At 48.0% G+C, this 20663-nt stretch overlaps 1 protein-coding gene across 15 annotated transcripts in view; it reads right to left on the bottom strand.

Annotated features, from left to right (window-relative positions):
* DLG1 (discs large MAGUK scaffold protein 1) overlaps positions 1-20663 on the bottom strand; it is a 200460-nt gene that overhangs the window by 24088 nt on the left and 155709 nt on the right. For all 15 annotated transcript variants that reach the window (XM_072618953.1, XM_072618941.1, XM_072618945.1 and 12 more), the window contains 4 exons: positions 14991-15147; positions 9391-9493; positions 7118-7232; positions 4339-4515 (listed from right to left, as the gene is read on the bottom strand). In XM_072618953.1, coding sequence (XP_072475054.1) covers positions 4339-4515; positions 7118-7232; positions 9391-9493; positions 14991-15147 — 552 coding nt within the window. The remainder of the gene's footprint in view (positions 1-4338; positions 4516-7117; positions 7233-9390; positions 9494-14990; positions 15148-20663) is intronic.

Genomic DNA, 20663 nt, shown 5'->3' with positions numbered 1-20663 from the left:
TCTCAGCAGTACAATGATCCAAGACAACTCAACTTGGAAGGACTTAGGTTGTAAAGTGCATCCCAAGAGAAAGAACGGATGGTGTCGGAATACAGACGGAAGCATACTTTTTTAAACTTGATTTTTCTCGAGGGTTTTTTTTGGTCTGTGTTTTGTTTTACAATATGTCTAATATGGAAGTATGCTTTGCATGACTACAATTGTAAAATCTATATCAAATTACTTGCCTTCTCAGTGAGAGAGGTGGGGAGAGAATTTGGAATTCAAAATTTTAAAAACGAATGTTAAAAGCTGTTTTTACATGTAATTGGGAAAAAATAAAATACTAAAAAAAAGGTATGAAACAAAGATGTTCCATTCAGAATTTGGCAGTTAAAGATACAGCGTACACCTTAAAATGAGCACAAGTCTCCCAGATAAATTCATAACGTCACAACTCCACACATTACACGTGAGCGTTTATCTCAACCACACACACAGCACAGCACCCACCCTGGTAGGCCCTCCAGTCTAGTGAAGTCTGGACCAGCTCATCAAGAAAGCAGCTGCCTCCGGGGTGACGAGTTTTTCACTAAGGACTACATTTCCCAATGAGAATCCCAGGAATGATGAGTTGGAAGGGTTCCCAGAGGCCACTAAGTAGGTGCTATCACTGAACATGTATGGAGTGAATCCTTGGCCAAGGAATCCAGTCTTCTCTTGATTCCTTCCATTGCTGACAGAAGCATCTGGCTGCTTCCCTGGTGGAGTTTCGTCACTGATTCTCGGAGGTTCCAAAGAAAGTCACTGCCCCAGCTGCCAAAGGGGATGACTTTGTCTCCTAAGGGGTCTTTCTGGTTATCTGTGCCTGGCCATGCTTCCATAAAGGTCTCCAGTCTCCTTCCCCAAACCAAAGGGCAGTAGTGCCTTCTGCCCGTGTGAGACACCAGAAGGAGGAAGTTACTGTCTGGCTCTCCAGCCCTTTCAGGATCCATGCGGGGGAGCCCCAACAGCCCCCCCTGCAGCCAGACTACTGACAATCATCACCATGCGACTCTTCTTGGACTCCCTCACCTGGGAGAGGCCTAAGCATGCCCACTGGGAGCAGTCACTTCACGCTCAGACCCACACCTGCCTCAGCTCTGTGGCCCCCTGCCCTCCTGACACAGGGTTAGGGCTTTCTGTGGCCCTGCCCCTTTTCTCAGAAAGAAGCCACTTGGGTTTTAAAAGAACTCTTTGCCGCCATGTCATGGAGCCTTCGTGCACTCTCCTCCACACAGGGAACTTCTCTCCAAGAGCTCCCCAACTCCCCACCGATTGGCCACAACTTAAGCAAACCCCCCCCCGCCCATGCTGCCCCCAGCTCTCCCACAAGAGGCAGCGGCAGAGAGGGCAGAGCATGGCATCCTGTGCAGGAAGGCAAGGCTTGTGACTGAACTTTCCTGTCCTCTTCTGTACCTGGGGGTGAAATAAGAGGATCTCCATTTCCCCAACCTGCTGTGAGACTAGATGGGAGCATGTATACACAGCTCTTTATGGATGCAGAGAGCACAGCGGTGCTCATTCTCCTCTGCTGGCTACTGGTCAGCGTGGGGCTAGTTCAACTGCACCCTCCCCTCTACCCTTGTCCTTTTGCATGTCAGGCCATATCCCCCCCCACTGGAGAAAAGTAGGAGATGTGCAATGCTGCTAGGTGCACCCTCCCTGCTACACAGCAATCTGTTCTGACTGCAGCTCTGACCTGTCTCAACTCCCAGGTGACTAAGAATGTGCAGGCTGGGTGCCACACAGGCCTCCCTCCTTCCTCACCTCTTGGTTGGAGGTGAAGGCCAGGCTTCCCTGTTGTGTCCCATCCTTCCAGTCACTCAGGTGTGCAGGGTGGGTGTCTTTATGACTCTTCAGCCTCCCATACTCCACAGATCCAATCCATCCTCAAGTCTACAGCTGCCTGCTACCATCAAGGAAGATGGTCACCACAGGCTTCTAACGCTTTTGTAGGTAGATGCTATTCTGGAAGCAACAAGCTCCAGCACACCCCTTTTCTGGGCACTTTTCTTACACAGCAGAGTCCAGCTTGACTATTCAAAGATGAAACTGTTGGAAGGACGCCCCATTAGGGTGGGTGGTCCATCAGTATAACTTTCTGCGACATGTGCATGGACAACAAGCTAGGCCCAGAGCTGAGCTAGAGGAGTCTGGAAGCAGTATCACCTTTGGGAAACTTTACACTGTTTTTGGGGGAAACAAAGGCCATCATCTTTCTCACAAGTCTTCTAGTGAGGCTACATGGTTTTAAGTTACTGAATTCCACAGCCCATCAAGAACTGAGGGTTACTCAAAGGGAGCGCACAGTAGGTATTAAGCAAAGATGCACAAGAAAAGTGGTGCTAAGGATACTCTCAGAAAGCAGGCGACCTAACCACACAGTAAAGGTGAAGACAACACCGAGGACACTGCTGCCATGTTGGAGGGACCCCCCCACCTTCCCAGCTGAGATTTTTGCCTCATATTTCCCTGTGAATTCACCCCCTTTCCCCCTCTCCTCTTTCTCCTCCCCTGTCTCACAGGATGAAGCAATCCCATTCCTGTCCAAGACAGACTCTACCTGCAACAGTTATCCCCATCCAGACCGTCCCCTCCAATGGATTTCCCCTTCTGCCATCCCCCACTAACAGGCCTGAGTCCCCCCAAACCTGATAAACCCTCTCTAGAATCTTTCTATCATTTAGTATCTCACCCGCACTCTGTGACTAAACTCCCTGAGAAGGTTACACTAGGTGCCTCCACTCTCCTTCTCCTCACTTTCTTCTTAACCCCTTACAATCTGGCTTCTGACCTCATCTTTCCACCAATGTCACCAATGATGCCTTCATCATGAAATCTAGAGGCCTCCTTGACCCTCTGCAGCGCTGGCCACTGCTGATCACTCTCTCCTCCTGGATCCTTTCTTCTCTCTGGGCTTTCAGGGCTCGCCCCTCTCTCCTGGCTCTCCTTCTTCCTCTCTGACCACGGATATCCCTCAGGGCTCTGTTCTGGGCCCCCTTCTCTTCTAGAGATACTCCCATGGATTTAATTACAATTTCTGTGCTGACAATTCTCAAATCTACCTATCCTGCCCCAAGCTCTCCACTGACCTGAAGTCTTACATCTCCAACCAGGTGACATTTTAACTCAACACATCCAAAACTGAACTCATTTGGTGCCTCATTCCCCCATTACTGTAGAGGACAATACCTTTCTCCTAGTTTGTCAGGCTCCTAAACTAGATGTCAGCATCACTCACAACCACCCCCTCCCTATTCAATCTGTTGCCAAGATCTGCTGGCCTCACCTTTGCAAGATCTGTTAAATACATCCCTTCCTCCTCTGCCACTGCCCACCACCTCAGTGCAGACACTCATCACTTCACGTCTGGACTACTGTGATAGCTGCTGGTGGGTGTGCCTGCCTCGGGTCTCTCCCCACTCCAGCCAATAACCAAAGTGATTCTTCTAAAGCACAGGTCTGATCACAGCAGCGCCCCCCTTTCCCCATTCAATAATCTCCAGTGGCCTCATCATCCCCTGGATCAAATACAAAATGCTCTGTTTGGCATTCAGTGTCCTTCCTAACCTTGCCTCTTCCTCCCTTTCTCTGGTTCGCTCAGTCTCCACCATGTCCTCTTCGCTCCAACACTGCCAGCCTCCTGCCTGTCTCCCCCTGCCCAGAATGGCTCCAACCACTCATCTCTGTGGCTTTTTTCCATTCCTAACTGATATCCCAGCATCTGCAGGAAGCCTTTCCCAAACCCTCTGAATTCAGGTATCTGCCCTTTTAATGATTTCTCATTCATCTTCTTGTTTCCCCAATTATACTGTGGCCTCCTCAAGGGGCAAGGACTGCCTTTTGTCTTTTTTTGTATTGCTAGCACTTATCATGGTGCCTGGAAATGTCCAATGACTAACCTGACTCAGAACCTACCTTGTTGAAGGGAATCCTCACCATCCATGACTGCTGAAGGATGGTATGTGAATACATCTATGCGTGTGCATTCATGTGCATGCATGTGCATGCATGTGTGTGGAGGCCAGACCTTCACTTCCCTTGGCTAACTGCTCCAAGCTAGAGAGGAAGCTCCAGCATAAGAAGGGTCATGTGCCAAGTCCCATCCGAGGGGAGGGGCTCTACACTCTCAAGGCACTGTCAAGCTATGACATTCAAGGCCAAAATCCTCCCCAAGACTGCTTACTGCCAAGTTACACAGAAAGAGGCATCAGCAATTCAGAGGGCAAATGGAAGTTGGGATAAAGCTCATTATTTGCTCATGGCACCAGACTTCAAATTATGGACACTGTGAAGACTAACCCTAAGAAAAATTACCTTCGTTTACTGGGAATCACGCCAACTTGGTCACTCTCCCCGTCTGCAGTCACTTGCCGCGCTTGCCACCACTCATCGTCAGAAGCATTGATAACGTGAAGGATATCTCCAAATTTGAAGTTCAGTCCTTGACTTGGAAGGCCACTGTCTTTAGTCTTGTCATAGTCAAAAAGGGCTCTAGGATTTAGAAGACAAATTACAAGTCAAGTCAACCAGAAAGAGCAGTTACTACACGGGAGTCACATCAGTGCTGTTCCTAATATGGAACTGCTGCAGGAACTTTAGAATGGGTGTACAGAGGTGTAGAGAGCGCCTGCTGCGCAGGGGCAGCCACCACCATGCAGACGGCCACACTGCTTTCCCTAGCATCTGGTCTCTAGTTCTGCAGCCCATATCATGTGTCCATGTAGAGACTGCTGCTTTTAAGAATTCTGTAATGACCAATGCTATCTTTCATTCTGGAGAACACAAATGGATCTGCACTCTTGGCTACAGAATAACAGACAAGACAGACATATAGGCAGACAGAAAGATAACTAGATAGACAGACAGAGACCTATGTGCACATAGGCATTTATATGCAGATCCATTAATAAGTAGATCTTCTTCCTTTGCTAAAACTTTGGGGCACTGAGAATTTATTCCACCCTCCCCCAGGGAATCTGAGTCAGCAATTCCCAAGTAGAATTCCAAGGGAAAAACCAGTAGCATGTCTCCAAGGTTCTTTTCCTAACACTTAGATTCTGTTTGTTCCCTGGTCTCTGCCTCTGTCCTGGGGACCAGCTGAGGACCCCCTGCTTTCTCTTCCCAGGGGTGATCTCGTAGCTCAGTGACTGGCTTTAGATGAGTCCCTTAGCACCTGGCCTTCCCTTCTCCTTCGATGGACCACCTGGAGCAGAGCAGGCCAGTTCTGGTTTTCTTCCCAAACCTCCCTCCACTGCTTCCTGTGCTCAAAGGTCCCAATGCATACAAAGAGCAGCAAGACAGGCAGAACAGACTTTTACTCTTTAAAAAGTGGGACATTTTTGCACCATCAGCCCAGATGAGGTGCAGACTTGGAGGCCTGCAGCAGCCTACACCTGTCTCCAGCTGGCTGGACACCAGAGTCTAGTGTGGCCACAGGGTTACCATGGGATCAGAGGCATTTGTTAAGGCATGATGGGACTGAAAGGAGCAGGAGGAATGAAGTCTCTTCCCTCTTCAGGACCTCAGAAAGCTTTTGTCCATCACAGCAGGGGCTGGCCCCCAAGGGAGGAGGCCTGAGAAAAGTTTACCTTGGGGTGGGAGCTCATCGAGGGCTCTGCCTGGCCTCTCCAAAGATCGCATTCACAAGGAAGAGAACAAGTGAACAACAAAGTTGCACTAGCGAAAGAGGAGGAGTCTGGCCACGCCACTTGCCCACCCAGTGCCCACTTGTGAAGATGGGTATTCTGGGCTAGCAGGTCCAGGAGCTGCTTCTTCCATCCCTTCACCACCTTGCGCCTCAGTCTCCTCTCTGTGCCTACCCTCAAAAGGTGGCAATAAGGCTTCAGAGAGAGAATACCTGCCTAACGCCACCTTGGGAGACAAAGGCTACGGATCCTGGAAACCCATTTGACAGGAGAAACTGAAGCCTGGAGAAGGTCAATGACTAGCTGATGAGGCGAGATTTGAACTCAGGTCTTCCTGACTCTTCGCACTAACAGAATTTAACTTTTCCTCTCTAAGCTTAAAAATGCTACCACACCTCTGCAAGGTGACTAGAAAAGCGAGCCCTCTCTGGGGTGGTGCCCCCAATTGCATCACGTCGCTCTCTCTAATCTTTCATTTCAGCCGCCTCCCCACCTCTGTCCTGAAAAGCCTTTGCTGCACCTTGCCCCCTTCTCAAGCTCTCCCCTGGGAAGCCCTGCTGGTGCCCTTTCTCTCAACCCTTTGCATTTGGCTTCTGATCTCCTCTCCCGGGCTCCCAGGCGGCTGGCTCTTCCTGCACACAGCTATGAGGGTCCTTTCTCCCATGCTCCCTCTCTATGAGTCTAACGTTCACCCGTCTGCAGATTCTCAGACCAATGGGTCCTATCCCTAGTCTCTTTCCAGACTCCCATTACAAAGGGCCTCCCAGAGGCATCAGAAACCCAATTCCTCATCTTACCCATAAACCTCCCCCTCTTTCATCATCCCAGAGGCTCAGATGTGTCCCCTTGGCCAAAGAGCACTGCTGATATCTCCACTTGGTGGCTGGCCCACTTCGGGAAGCCTTCTCTCCGCAGCTGCCCAAGTGCTGCTTTGCTCACCTTTCTTCTCTAGCCAAGAAATCCTTTCCCACGAAGCCCATTCTGATTCTCCAACTCTAAACACCCACCCTGCCGAGCAACCTTGGGTGGGTTCACTACATAGCGGTATGTAGTGAGTGCTGAGTCCCTTTGAATGCCAACCTCTTGAGGGCAGGCACCATCTCACTCTTATCTTGTCTGACACATAGGACCCCCTGAGGTCTCAATGAAGAGGCCCCAGGGCTCTGCACTGCCTGGAGCTTTTAAAGTTCAGGCTCATCCAGGCCGCTGCCCTTCCCTCCCCACGCAGCTGTGGGCAGTCATCACTGACATGCTTCCACTGAGGACACCAACCACAGGCTGGCTGTCTGCTCACCATCGCAAGCCACAACTGACTTTTGGTTACTGAAACCACCAATTCCTCCCAGGAAGTTAGCACTAAAGAGCACTGGAGTCCTGCTAGGAAGGCCGTGAGTGGCACGAAGCAGAGAGCAGGTCACCTGAGGTGGCAGCAGTGACTGGACACTTGCCTGACGTAGAGGGATCGCTTCTGGCTGGTTCGAAGGGAACCCGACCCAGAGCTGACACTGCAGTTCATCATCTGTTCCCGCAAATCATGGATCTTTGCTTCAAACCGACTGTATTCTGTTGTTAGGGAAGAAAAAAGATGTTTTCTAACAATAACTCAGGAAAAATCAAATGAACTGAGAAGAGCTTGAGAGTTATATATAAAATGCCTACATACTATAATCCACTATGTCAATTGCCAAGCACCAGGCACTTGGAAACTCCAAAACTACCCTCAATGAACTAGGCCCAGACAGCCATGAGTCCACACTTTGGCTGAGAGGGCATCATCAGTGGTCACGAGCCTGCTGACCAGGGACACACTTCCAAATGTGCCTAGACTGGACCTTGGGTGACAGACCAAGGCATGTGGTGGGAATGAGCCAATGCTGGCTGACCTGTGGCCAGGGCTCACGTCTCTCCAACAGGTTTTCAAACCAAGGTCCCACTCATGCTATAATGAGGCCAAATTAAAGACACACTGTTTTGTAAATTCATAAAAGATGGGTTGAGTTGCAGGCTCACCATCAAGAGGCAAAAATGCCCCAGAATCAATCTGTCTGGCACTGACAATCCTTTCAAACATTAACTATTACTTCAACGCTGCTTCTTAACTACTTACTAGGTGCACAGTATGACTGCTGAATACTTTTCTGTTCTTGAGGCCTGGGACCCAGGCAAACCAGTCCTCTTGTTACATACATGGCCCCTTCCATCTCCTGCCTCCAGGCCTTTGCCCTGGCTATCCCCCATGCCATCCCTCGGGGTGGGGGCCAGGAGGATAGCCCCAGGTTAAAAATCTAACCAGAAAATGTTTAATGGTAATCTGGGGCTGTCCCACTCAGTTTTGACTCTGATCCCACTTTCTGCTCACTCTTTCTCATCTCTCCCTGGCTCGCATTTTGGGCAAAAATGCGCTTTTACTGCTAGCTGCTGAATCCACAATTAAACTGGGAAATTCTGAGAACATGGCTCTCTCCTTCTTCAGTCAGACCAGTACTGAAGCAGATTTGTCACTTTATTCAGCTGTCCTTGTGACCCCATCAGGTCCTTCCATCTTCCACTACCTCCCCGTATCTTTCCCAGGGCATGGCCGTGGTTTCCATGATACCATCTCTCCATCTCAACCTCTGCTTGGCCACTGTCTTTTGCCTTCAATCTTTCCCAACATCAGGGTCTTTTCCAGTGAGTTCCATCATCTTCTCATCGTGTGGCCAAAATATTTAAATACTGGTTTGTTTGCCCAGCAACTTTCAAATTTTATAAGATCAAAACTGTCCATTTGATCCTCTCTATCCCATGTTTCGTCAAAGCCATTCTCCTCTAACCACACATCTGAAAGGTATTCCTTCCCTGTTCGTATAATTTGCTTATGATGCCTCTTTTTATACCCATGTCACGGACCAATTTGCAGTTTATCATAGTATGCCACAGGAGAGGGTGACTTATACTCAGTTTCTGCTAGACTGCTTTTGTCAAACAGTGAGTCCTTACTCCAGTAACTGAGGTCTTCCCCTTGCTTTGGTTTCACTAACTCACCTCACCATTTCTGACCAACAGAAACCATCCTGATGATTACTGTGTTGTGGGAGAGCCTGAGATCTCACACCCCCTATTTCCCCCACCCCCCCATGAATTCTCTTGAGATTCTTGACCTTTTTCTTCCTTCTCCAGATACACTGCCATTTGTCTTTTCTAGGCCTGTCACATAATCCTCTGGTCATAGGAATGATGTGACACTAACGTGATGGTCCTACCCAGTCATGTACAACTGATATTCCTCTTATTATTTAGGTCTGTCTTTATTTCTGAGAAGTGTTTTTACAGTTGTATTGCATTTATGTATGACATTGTTATCATGTAATGATTACACATTACGTATGACATTGTTATCATGTAATGATTACACATTACGTATGACATTCCTACATGTATGTGGGTAGGGAGAGGCCTAAGTATCTCACACATTCTGTTGTCATCTGGAATGGAAGTGCTCTTCCCATCTTCCTACTGAGTTCTGTTGGAGTTACAGGGAAATGCTGATGACTCCTGTGAACAGACTATGTTCCACAACTCTGCTCCATTACTAATTTTTCCACCTAGTTTTTGTCTCTTTAGGGTTCTCTAAATAAGTCATCATACGGACAAAAAAACCGATCTTTTGGTTTCCATTTTGCCTGTTCTTATTTAATGAAAAAACGGAATAATGCCAGGTGGCTAAGGCCCAGCTTTTTACCTTCAGGTCTATACTGCGCTACGATCGTGACGGCCTGGCCAGCGTTCTTCAGAGCTGCTGCTGCTTGTTCGTGTGTGGCCGCTCTGAGATCAACACTGTTTACCTGTAAATCAAGCAGAGATGCCATCGGAGAGACAAGAATCATGACCAAGGGATGGACAAGTGATGAAAACTGGTTTCAATCATTTTATTTAAGTAAGCAATGATGCACTGTTACTCTGAATTTCAGAGCCCCACCCCTTACACCTGAGATCCCTGTTCAGTGTGGATCTCTGAGTCACCACCTCTCACACAGTTCCTCCTCACTTCGCCCACATCTCCCACCAAAGTTGGCCACCTCCTTCAGAAAAAGCAGGAGAACAAGTGCCCCCAGCCCTCTTAAGTTAGCATGCCAATTACCAACTTATCTTCAGCATCTTATCATTTCTCTGTCTCTCTGGTTCCTTCTTTCTCTTCCTGGCTCCCAACTAGAAGGCACGTCTTTCCCTGAAGTCTGAGGGTCCCAAATAGCTGCCTTTCCTCTAGTTATCAGGAGAACGTCACCATAGAATGTGATAGATTTCAAGGCCTCTGATCAAGTCTCTCGTGTGCCCTTGCACAAGTCATCACTACCAGGCTACTACCTAGTAAGTGCGGGGGTGGAGCAGAGGACCCAGGGATCTGGTTGGGTCTGGCTTTGTCTTCTTCTTCATGATCAGGGATTAGGACAAAACCCCCAAATGCAGATCCTCCAGGCTGGCTGGAAACTAGGTTTGGAGCACAGGTTGGGGAGACCGAGGCCTTGAGGCCACATGTGGCCCCTCCTGTGACTGAATCCAAACTTCACAGAACAAATCCCCTTCATAAAACTTCAGAATCTGGAGGGAGAGCTAATGAAGCTAGTGCAGTAGATCTAAAAAGATCAGGACAGGCTACAATGATGGGGCCAAAGGAATAAGAGGAACAGGGACTCCAATCAGCACCTACTGTCAGAAAGCAGATCTCTCAGTTAGTGCACACTGTGTCCCAGGCGCCAATGAGACACAGACAATGTGTTCTGATGCTCGGTACCCAAAGCCAAGACTTCACATTTATCTACTGAATTTTACCTCACTGAATCCAGCTCCGGCAGCTAGGTGGTGCATGTTAGAATGGTGTTAGAATGCAAAACCTGGAGTCAGAAGAACCTGAGTTCAAATCCAGCCTCAGACACTTATTGGCTGTGTGATCCTGGGCAAGTCACTAAACTTCTGTATGCCTCAGTGTCCTCATCTGTAAAATGAGCTGGCGAAGGAAATGGCAAACCACTCCATTTCTATACCAAGAAACCTCTACACGGGGTCACAAATAGTCACAGACAACCAAAAGGACTAGACAACAAAAGAGTAAGATCCAACTCAAGGCTGGATTTCATTTGGGACCCTGGCTGTCTCTTCCACCGCCCTCACTCTCCCTCCTGGTCTGGCATCAGCTGCATGTCATCCAAGTCCCTGATAAAAATGAGAAGCCCATTCACAACTCTTCTGAGTCTGGTCACCTAGCTAGACTGTCTCATCATCAAATCCTCTATAAGAAGAATGAAACATTTTAATCCAAATCTCTGTCCATCTGTTTTGTCATCTAGTCATCAGGGGAAAGTCTCTGCCCCTCATGAATGCTCCCAGCCTGTCAGCAGCACCTCCCCAAACTGATCCAGTAGCGACACACTGCTGCCTGCTACCCAAGGCCCTCACTGTCTCCTCTTTCCATCCAAACTCCTGCTCGAATTTCTCGGCTCCTTCATTTCATCTCCTCTACACATAGGACGATTCCACCACTGACTCTGGCATTACCACCAGGGTTCTACTCCCACAATCAAAAACTCTGGAGTTTCCTAGCAGATCATAACCTGTTACCCTTCCATTTCTCTCTAGATCTCTCCCAATCTATTCGTCATCTTCATCGACCTCTATCTAAGTGCTCCCTGAAGGCATTAGCCCTGTTCTCTTTTCACACCACTTAGCACAGAGTAGGTGCTTAAAGCAATGCCTGTTGATGGGTGGACTTGCTGTAGGGTTCCTATCTGGTTTTCCTTCATCCCATCCTCCTTTTTCGGTCTGGACCTGTGGTGTTTTCCATCACTACAGGGAATTCCTGTCATGGAAACCTCCACCACCAATGCTGATCAGCGTTTCCTCTCATACCTAACTTACAGTCTTTGAACTTGCCTGGGGTACCTCCCATCATGGATATGGAATGTGCAGGTCCATCCATCTGTGGAGCCCCACCTTCTCAAGACTTCTTTGTCATTCATGTACACGTCCCACCCCTTCTTTTTTCTCACTCTCTAAAGACCCTCTCTCACAATCTCATTTGTTCCCATGGGTCAATTTCCAACACTGCAGACGACTTCAAGATGTATCTCTCTGGTCCTTCCTCTGAGCACCGATCCTATAACCATGAGCCCAGTGGGTATCTCCAACTCAACATGTCCAAAACACAACTCATTTTCTTTCTTTCCAGACCTAGTCCTCTTTTCAATTTTAATGTCTATGTCAAAGGTAATCTCCTAGGTTTATAACTTCAACTTTACCCCAAACTCCTCCTCACTTCATTACACTAGTGGTGTCAAATGCAGCAGAAATGGGGCCACTGAGCCAAACAGAAGGATTCCTCCCTGTCTAACTCCACACGGAGCTGGAAAAACATATAGTAATATTACCGATGTACTTTGTATCTTTATTTCTCAAATTGCCTTTTAGTTGGGCCCTGATGTCTGTCTTGCTAACATTTCAGCCCTCTGTTCCCCTTGTTCTCCATTCAAGTTCAGGCCCTTGTCACTTTGGGCAATGACCTCCTAACTGTTCTTGGTGCCTCTTCAATCCACCATCCATGTAACTATCAAAGGCATTATTAGTCAAGTCTGGTTTGGACCACATCACTGCTCTATGCCAAGAACTCTGGCACCGCCCTGTTTTATCTCTGGGCTAAGACCCAAACATAAATGACCAAGGCCTCTTGAGGCATTTAAAGGCAATCACAGACTAGACTCAGCATCCCTTTCTAGGTTATCACGTCTGATCATTAAGTCAGGTAGTCAAAAAGCATTTATTAAGCACTCTTAGCATACCATCCTAAGGGCAAAGGATACAAAGAAAGGCAAAAACACTACTGCGGACCTCCAGAAGGCTGTTCAAAGAGAGAATCAAAATGTAAATAACTATGCATTGACAAACTATATAAAAGAGGGAAGGAAATCTCAGAGGAAAAGGCTGGGGGTGGAGAGATAGGATCTTGAAGGAAAGAGGGATCCCACGAGAGAAACACGAAGAGAGAAAGCATTCCAGGATGGGAGGTCAGCCACTGAAAAGGCATTAGAAGATGGAGCATCATATGAATGGAACAGTAAACAGGCCAGTTTAATTGGACCAAAGAGTCTGGGAGGTGAGCAAAAGGCAAAAGACAGGTAAAGACCAAGCTAGGAAGGGCTCTAGGTGCCAAACAGAAGGATTTCTATTTGACCCTGAAGGTAAAAAGGCTCCAGAGCCAAGTGATCTGTCTTGAGGTCTGGGAAAACTCACCAGCTCCTGAGTGGAGGCAGATGATCTGAGGGAGACCAATGAGAAAGCGATTGCAAGGGCCTGGGTGAGAAGCAAGGAGAGCCCAACATGGTAGCTGGATGAGCAGAAAACATGGCACGAACATGTGAGATATTGTAGAGATAGCTGGGGGGCAAAATCGAGTCAAGAGCCAATAATGACACCAAACCTATGACCCTGAGGGCCATGGATGATGGCAGTGCCCCCCAACAGCAGCAGCAAAGTGAGGATAAGACATCCTGTTTTGGACATGCTGAGTCTGAGATGGCTATAGGACGTCTCAGAAGCAACTTGCGATGATGCAGGATAGGAAGCCAAGAGAGAGGTCAGGGCTGGATGTCCAGTTCTGTGAATAGTCTGTCTAGACATGGTAATTAGGGCCACGGGAGGTGATAACCCTGAAGCAAGAGAGCAGAGAAAGAAGAACACTGTACAGGAAGAGAAGAGGGTCAAGGGCAGAGCCTGGGACTCCCAACTGCCAGAGGCACAACACGGATGGATTTATCCATCCCAGAAACTCTGGGAGGAGACAGAAGAGGTGGGGAACACCAGACCTGGAGAAAGCATCCCTCAATCATGACTTCGAATGAGGAAGGTGGGAGCTAGAATGTAGAAGTGTGAGAGGTAGAGGCAGTCAGACTTTTTTAAGGACAGAGAAGGAAGAAAAGAAATTAGCATTTATTAAGCACCTACTAAATGTACCAGGCGCTATGCTGAGCACTCTAAAAACATGGACTCATTTGATGCTGCTAACAACCATAGGAGGGAGATGCTGTAATCACTCCTTTTACAATTGAGGAAATAGAGGTAGACACATATTAAGTGGCTCTGGAAAAGTCACACAGTTATTAAGTGTCTAAAAGACAGATTTTGAGCTCAGATCTCCCTGACTCCCAGTCTATCACTCATCTGCCACACAGCCCAGCTGCCTAAGAGACATGGGTATGAATGGAAGCAAGGGAGGAGAGAGAGAACAGAGACAGGATGGGTGAAAATGTAGGGACCAGTCTTGTCAAGGAGATGGCCCACCGATGCAGGTGTGATGGACAGGGTCTGAGTGAGAGGAGGTGCGGGAAGGCAAAGACAAAGGAGCTCATTTTGGGGGTGGGAGGGGGAGGTCTGCGAGGTCCTGGGCAGAGAGAGAGACCTTCTTGCTGTACCTTGCCTGCCTCTAATGTACTGGGCTTCCTTCCCAATTCAAAGGAAACTCACACCAAGCTTGTGAAGTCTGACTGTCCAACATCACTTTCTATTTGGTTTGCCTGTTTTAAAATTCCCTTATATGCACACGCGTTATCTGCCCCAACGGAATGCGAGCTCCTTGGAAAGCAGCATCTCCCTGGCACCTTTTCATCCCCAGAGCCTAGATTGGTGCCTTGCACACACTGAAACGCCTGTTGACAGACAGACTTGGGAATCAAAGGCCAATTCTCCGTCCAAATGCCCCGGATGCTTAGTCATGAAAACCAGAATGACCAGAGATTGCTTCTGGCACACTGTGGTCCACAGTGGATCCTTATCCTTAGGATCCTTACTTCCTACTAAAATTACCTTGTTTTTTCACCGTCCCTCTGAATCTCACCTTTTCACATTCTGACCATATGTACATAAAGTCAATGTTTAGAAGTCATCAAGTTGCTAAATGTGTCCACAATGGGGCTTCCTCAGTGCAGAGAACACTGGGCCTGGAGCCTGGAAGACCTAAGTTCAAATCTAGCCAAGGCGTCCCCTAGCTGTGTATCCCAGCCCTTCACCTGTCTTTCTCAGTTTCTTCAACTGTAAAATGGGCATAATAATGGTGCTTACCTCCTAGGGTTGTTATCTGTGAAGTGCTTCTTCCCTTTCCCCACCCTTGCCAACCCCCCTCCCCCACTTGCCCCAAGTCATGGTTTTTAAAAGCACAGCACCAAAATGATCTAAATCATTCTTTTCAATGACCTGTTTAAATGACAAATTCTCAGTTTAAAACTTTCCCTCTCCCTGCATGTTTTACTAAAAACACCGAATATTCTTAACAAGCAGAAGGGAGAGAGCAAGTCCTACCGAGATGATGCGGTCCCCTTTGCGGAGCTCTCCACTCAGATCAGCAGGCCCTCCAGCAAGGATGAAGGAGATGAATATTCCTTCTCCATCTTCCCCTCCCACAATGTTGAACCCAAGGCCTGTGGAGCCACGGTGAAGAACAACTTTCCTTGGTTCCCTAAAATAAAAGATAGTACACAACTGAGACTCTTCTGATCACTGCATCAACCTGAAACCTTCGTCAGCACTGCAACAACAGCTGAGAATCTTATCTCCACAAATGATGACAGGAAGGGAATGCCAAATCTGGAAGCCTTTTCTGAATCACAATTTCAAAGGTTAAGATATGTCTTAGAGCAGCACTAAGTGGATTATACTGCACTGTGATTTTTAAAAAGTTTGACCCCTGTACATGGGATTCATGGCAGCTCTCCACAAAGAGAAGACGTGAGTAGAGCCCACAGTGCCAGCCAGATCTTTCTGAGGCTGGGTGACTTACCAAAAGAGGCATTTAATTTGTTACAGGAGCAGCTGCCCCTTGCTGATTCAGGAGCCAATGGGGACAACCAGAGTTTACTGAGCACTTAAGCACCTACTAAGTGCCAGGCCCTTTACAAAAGCTGTTTCAGTGGTCATTCAGCCAACCCCGTAAAGTGTCTCTAGAAACACATGTTGGTACAGACCCTCTTCTATTCTTGCACGATGGGCAGGGGCTCTCTCTTTCCAGTGCCAAGCATGCAGTAGGAAGGTAAATAATAAGAGACAAAACATAAAATTGGCTGCATAAAACTGAGCATTTCTGCATGAACAAAACCAAAGCAGCTACAATAAGGAGCCCGTAGTCTGGTCACGACATGCTCAGCACCGAGCACAGTGTCTGGCACGTGGCAGCTGCTCTATGAGCTCTGTGGAAAAAAATGAAAGAAAGGGAGAAACGAACCGTTCTTGTTAAGGGAAAAGATGGGGCAAAGCCACAATCCTAGAGTTTTCAGTGAAAATAGATCCCTACACGTAGTAAAATCAAGTTTACTGATATCCACCATTCTGGTTATCCTTGTTTTTCTGAAACACAGACCCCACCAAGTCACTCTTTACAGTAGTGATGACACCAGTAAAGTTCAGGAAATCTTTTAGCCACTTCTATTAGCATTTTGCTGCAAGAAGGTCTGGCTCACCAATGGGATGTACAGCATCTCTTCACACTGTTTCACCCTGCACAAAGTCTTGCTAAAAACAGTGAATGGATCCTCCATTTTTGTTGTTATGGTCACAGCTGACTCACTGTGACCCCATTTGAGGTTTTCTTGGCAGAGATACTGGAGTGGTCTGCCCTTCCCTGCTCCAGTTCATTGTACAGATGAAGAAACTGAGGCAAAGAGGGTGAAGTGACTTGTCCAGGGTAAATGCCTGACGCTGGATTTGAACTCAGGGACATGAGTCTCCTTGACTCCAGGCATCTGCACGCTCTGGGGTGGCTAATAAACAAAGGCTTTCCCTGGCTTCACTACCTCTAGTTCTTGCTCTCCTTCCCTTCAATGTCTTCCCTCCGTCCCTCCCCTCCCCTCCTTCCTTGCGGTCCCAAAATGCATTGGAATTGCCACCAACATCAGCAACTCCCTGTGCCGTTGCCTTGGCCTCCTTCTACTGACACGGAGGACAGCTGATCAGCCCTCACCATCTTGCTCTGCAGTCCCCCTCTGATCTAGGGACTTCTGGGCCTTGACACAGAGCCCACTGCAGGACTCCTGGTCTCTCTATTAAAGAGGCGCCCCGGGCAACTTCTCCTGGTGGGATCCCCAGAGGAACTTAGAAGGTGCTTGGCACACAGTAGGTGCTTAGCAAGTGTTTTCATTGATTTCATTCCTACTAAAGGCTGGAATCAAGGAAGAGTAAAAATGGCTGAGAATAAACCAAAATGGATAATTCATACACAGATATCTGGAAATTAGTTTTCCCTACATCATTTATGCAAAGAAGCACAGGAGAAGTCATCATTTCTGTAATCGTGGGTGAAGAGGTCAGGAGACTGAACCGGAATTGGGCACTGTCCGGCTTCTTGCCTCCTCGGTGCTTCAAGGTGTACCAGGGCATGCGCACGCAGATGCAGACACAGACATAGGCGCGTGCGCACACATGTCCCATAACCCTGGCAACTTTTACAGGTGAGTGAGTTGAGGCTGAGAAGTGCAGTGATGTGTCCCAGGTTCTACAGCTATTACCTGACTCCAAGGGCAAAGTTCCAAGCACTCGGCCACCCGGCTCCCTCTCACTAAGCTTCAGCCTCTCTGCTGAGCATGCACGGATGCATACCTAGTTAATCTGAGCTTTACTGGCTAGATCTCATTCTCAAAGGCAAAGCTCTTCAACCCAATTCTCTCTGGATCTCACTGATTGGACAATAGGTCCCTGCCCAAGTTCATGGCTGTTTTTTGGGCCCGGCTGACTCAGAGTGAATGTTTCTCTATTGGAAGACCCTCAGGGTCTTTCCCTCCCAGTTTGATATTTTTTAAAATTAAATTGACTCAATTCTTAAAGAAGCCTGTTCACAGAATGGGCCTTACCTCCCTCAAAGTGAGAATCTGATAAAGCCCTTAGTCTAAAAGGGCATCCTGGGCCATCTCCAGTTATCCTGACGAGCAGACCCAGGTGGCTCTGGAGCAGACAGTGAGGCTGGTGACCTTGCACAGCCCACCCCATCTCAAATCAAAGTCAACTGCAAGTCATGTCATCATTCCCTGACGTCATGGTCCTCTTTGAGAACACAACACACACAATGTACAAGTTGTGGTCTTAACGGCCTTCCATTTCTGAGCAGAAGACTGCATGCAGAATCCATGCAAAGAACATGGAGCAGTGCTAACCTTAAGGGAAGAATCAATTACATGAGCAGTGGGTCCCCAGTGGTGAGTAAGAGCACTGGGCTTTAATCAGGAACGCTGAGGTTTGGATCAGACCTAGCTGCAAGTCACAACTCTTCTGGCCCTTAGTTTCTTCATCTGTAAAATGGGAATGGACAGAAATAGCACTTCCCCTAAAGGGCTCTTGGGAAGTTATATGCAAAGTGCTTCACATTCTTGAAATGAAGACTTCTCCCAGATACATCACATTGTGGGGGAACACTTTAAATGTGCAACTCCCAGATGAGGCGAGCCACTGAGGTCAGAGGAAGGAATAAAGATGTGGAGCCCAGAACCTTGGAGCAGGGAGGTGAGGACAGGCAAAGGAAAGGGATGGGGTGTTAGGAGAAAGAGGGGAGACCTTGGTTCTGCTGGCCCTTGAGGGCACCCCTGACAATAACAGATGGCAGCTCCTAAGTCTGCCTCAGCAGTGAAGGGATGGCAGTTTGGCAGGTGTGGGTGGGACAGAAGCCCAGACCAACTGGTACTTCTTCAGATCCTGCCAGGAAAAACGAGTCAGAGATGAGAAGTTGGGCCTTCTAAGTCGAAATTCAGTTTTCTCCTCACTCCCTTCCTGGCAGAAACCATAGTTTCTTGTGGACAACAACATTCTTCATTTCATTCTTCTATTTCCAGTACTTAGCACATCACCACTAATTAACAAGTGCTCCCTCGGTGGCCACATAGCAAGAGAGGCCCACAAGATAGACAGCCCCCGTGAAGCAGATGGGCACTTGTGACAGGACAGCTCTGCCGACCCCCAGAAGCTAAGAAAGGGTTTTATTGTCTTCAAATACAATAAAACTTCTATATGAAAGATGAAGGTGGGGAGGGAGGAAGCAGCACATGAAGTCTGGTGCAGAAAATGTAAGGCACGACGTGGTGGGAGGGCAGGGAAGGGAGAAGAAGAGGGAGGGTAGATTTAGGAAGGAAATAGTCATAAGCAAAACACATTCTAGACTCCGAGAGGGCATGGGGAAGAGGGTTGTGCAAGGAAATTCTAGGGAAGAAGCAACAGGCATGCAGTGACATCAGTGTGGGGGGCAGCCTCCTATCCCACAACCTTGTCTGTAAGGAGAAACTAGAAGAGAAGATGGAGGGAAATGTTACAGTTAATAATCCTAACTATGAATGGAGGGAGGATAAACAGTAAATTAGAATGCAGAACCCAACACATGCTGTTTACCAGAAGAATCCTAACAAGACAATGATAAGTATCATTGCCACAAAAGTGCTTTACACATGTTAATTCATTGGATCCTCAAAGTAATTCTGGGAGGTCAGTGCTGTTCTAATCCCCGAGTCCCATGGCTACCAAGCGTCTGAAGCTGGTTTCCAAGTACAGTCTTCCTGCCTCCATCCACTTGGCCACGTAGCTACCTTCCAACAGATTGTAGAGCTCAAATGGAGGAGAGGATGGTGATGACAGCAGACACTACAGAGCAGGCACTGGGCTAAATACTTCACAAATACTTCACTTGCAAGAGCCCTGTGAGTGTTATTATCAGCCACATTTTACAAATGGACGTTATGTAACTTGGTCAGGGTTATACTTCTAGTTAGTGTCTGGGGCCAGAACCGAACTCCAATCTTCCTGACTCCAGGACCAGAACTCTGGGCAGGCACTCCTTTCAGCTAAAGTCATCAGTCAATAAACAAACATTTAATAAGCCTAGTTAGAGGTGCTAAGCCTCGGACACACAAAAGGCAACAAAAGACAGTCTCTGCCCCTGAGGGACTCACAACGTAAAGAGGACAACAATCCAAGACTACAAACACAAGCCACAGACAAGATCGACAGGAGATGATTGGCAGAGGGAAGGCCATGGAATAGAGAGGGGGTGGGGAAGGCTTCCAGGAAAGGTGGGATTTTAGTTAGAGCTCAAAGGAAGCCGGGTCACCAGTCAGGGAAACAGAAGGAGAGGCTTCCATCCCTGGGGGAAATGCCTGGAGCAGAGAGCGGGAAGGTCTTGTTTGTGGAACAGTCTGGGGAATAGGGTCAAGGCTCCTGGAGGACATAGGAAGTCACTGGAATTTCCATCAGACTGGATGTCTCGTAGGCCTCCTAAACTCACTGTTTCCAAAACGCCTCCCCTCCTCTCTTCCCATTACCATAGAGGGCTCCTGGCCTCTTCACTCTCCCACCCTCCACCTACAAGGTCGTGCCAAGGCTTGTCTATCTGACCTCTGCAGCATCTCTCTTCTCTGACCCTCATTGCCTCCCAACTGGACCATGGCCACAGCTGCTGGCAGTCTGCCTCCCTCAGTCTCCCCTCACTCCAACTCATCCTCCATTCAGCCACCAAAGGTCTGGCCATGTCCCGTTCTGCTCTCTGCTCCACAAGTGCTTAATAAGTGTTTACTGACTGACTGACTGAACACCTGGGAGCTGACTAGCCAGCACACACACACAGGAGACGAACAGAAAAAGAGCTCCAAAACACTCTTTATAGAAATACAGACATTACAGGCAGGCCAAGCTAAAATCATAAAAGAGGGCAATATTGCCAATCTCCATTTACTTATTCAATGCCCTACCTATCAAACTACCAAAGGATTAATGATAAAATTCATCTGGAGGAAAAAGAGGAGAATCATTTTTTTTAAAGTGGACATGGGGGGGCCTTCTATCAGCAGCACCAGATCTAAAACTCCATGAGAAAGCAGACTCATCCAAAGCACTAGGGACGGATTAAAGTGGAGAGAAGTTGCTGACTGGACAGATTACCTGGATAATCAACTACAGAGAATCAGACGAGTGGCTCAATGCTGGCTAAACCCAAAGGGGCAACGATGG

The sequence above is a fragment of the Notamacropus eugenii genome, chromosome 6 (assembly GCF_028372415.1).
Source record: "Notamacropus eugenii isolate mMacEug1 chromosome 6, mMacEug1.pri_v2, whole genome shotgun sequence".
Classification (NCBI taxonomy): Eukaryota; Metazoa; Chordata; class Mammalia; order Diprotodontia; family Macropodidae; genus Notamacropus; species Notamacropus eugenii.
The sequence above is the reverse complement of the archived record's forward strand: the minus strand, read 5'-3'. Positions and strand labels throughout refer to the sequence as shown.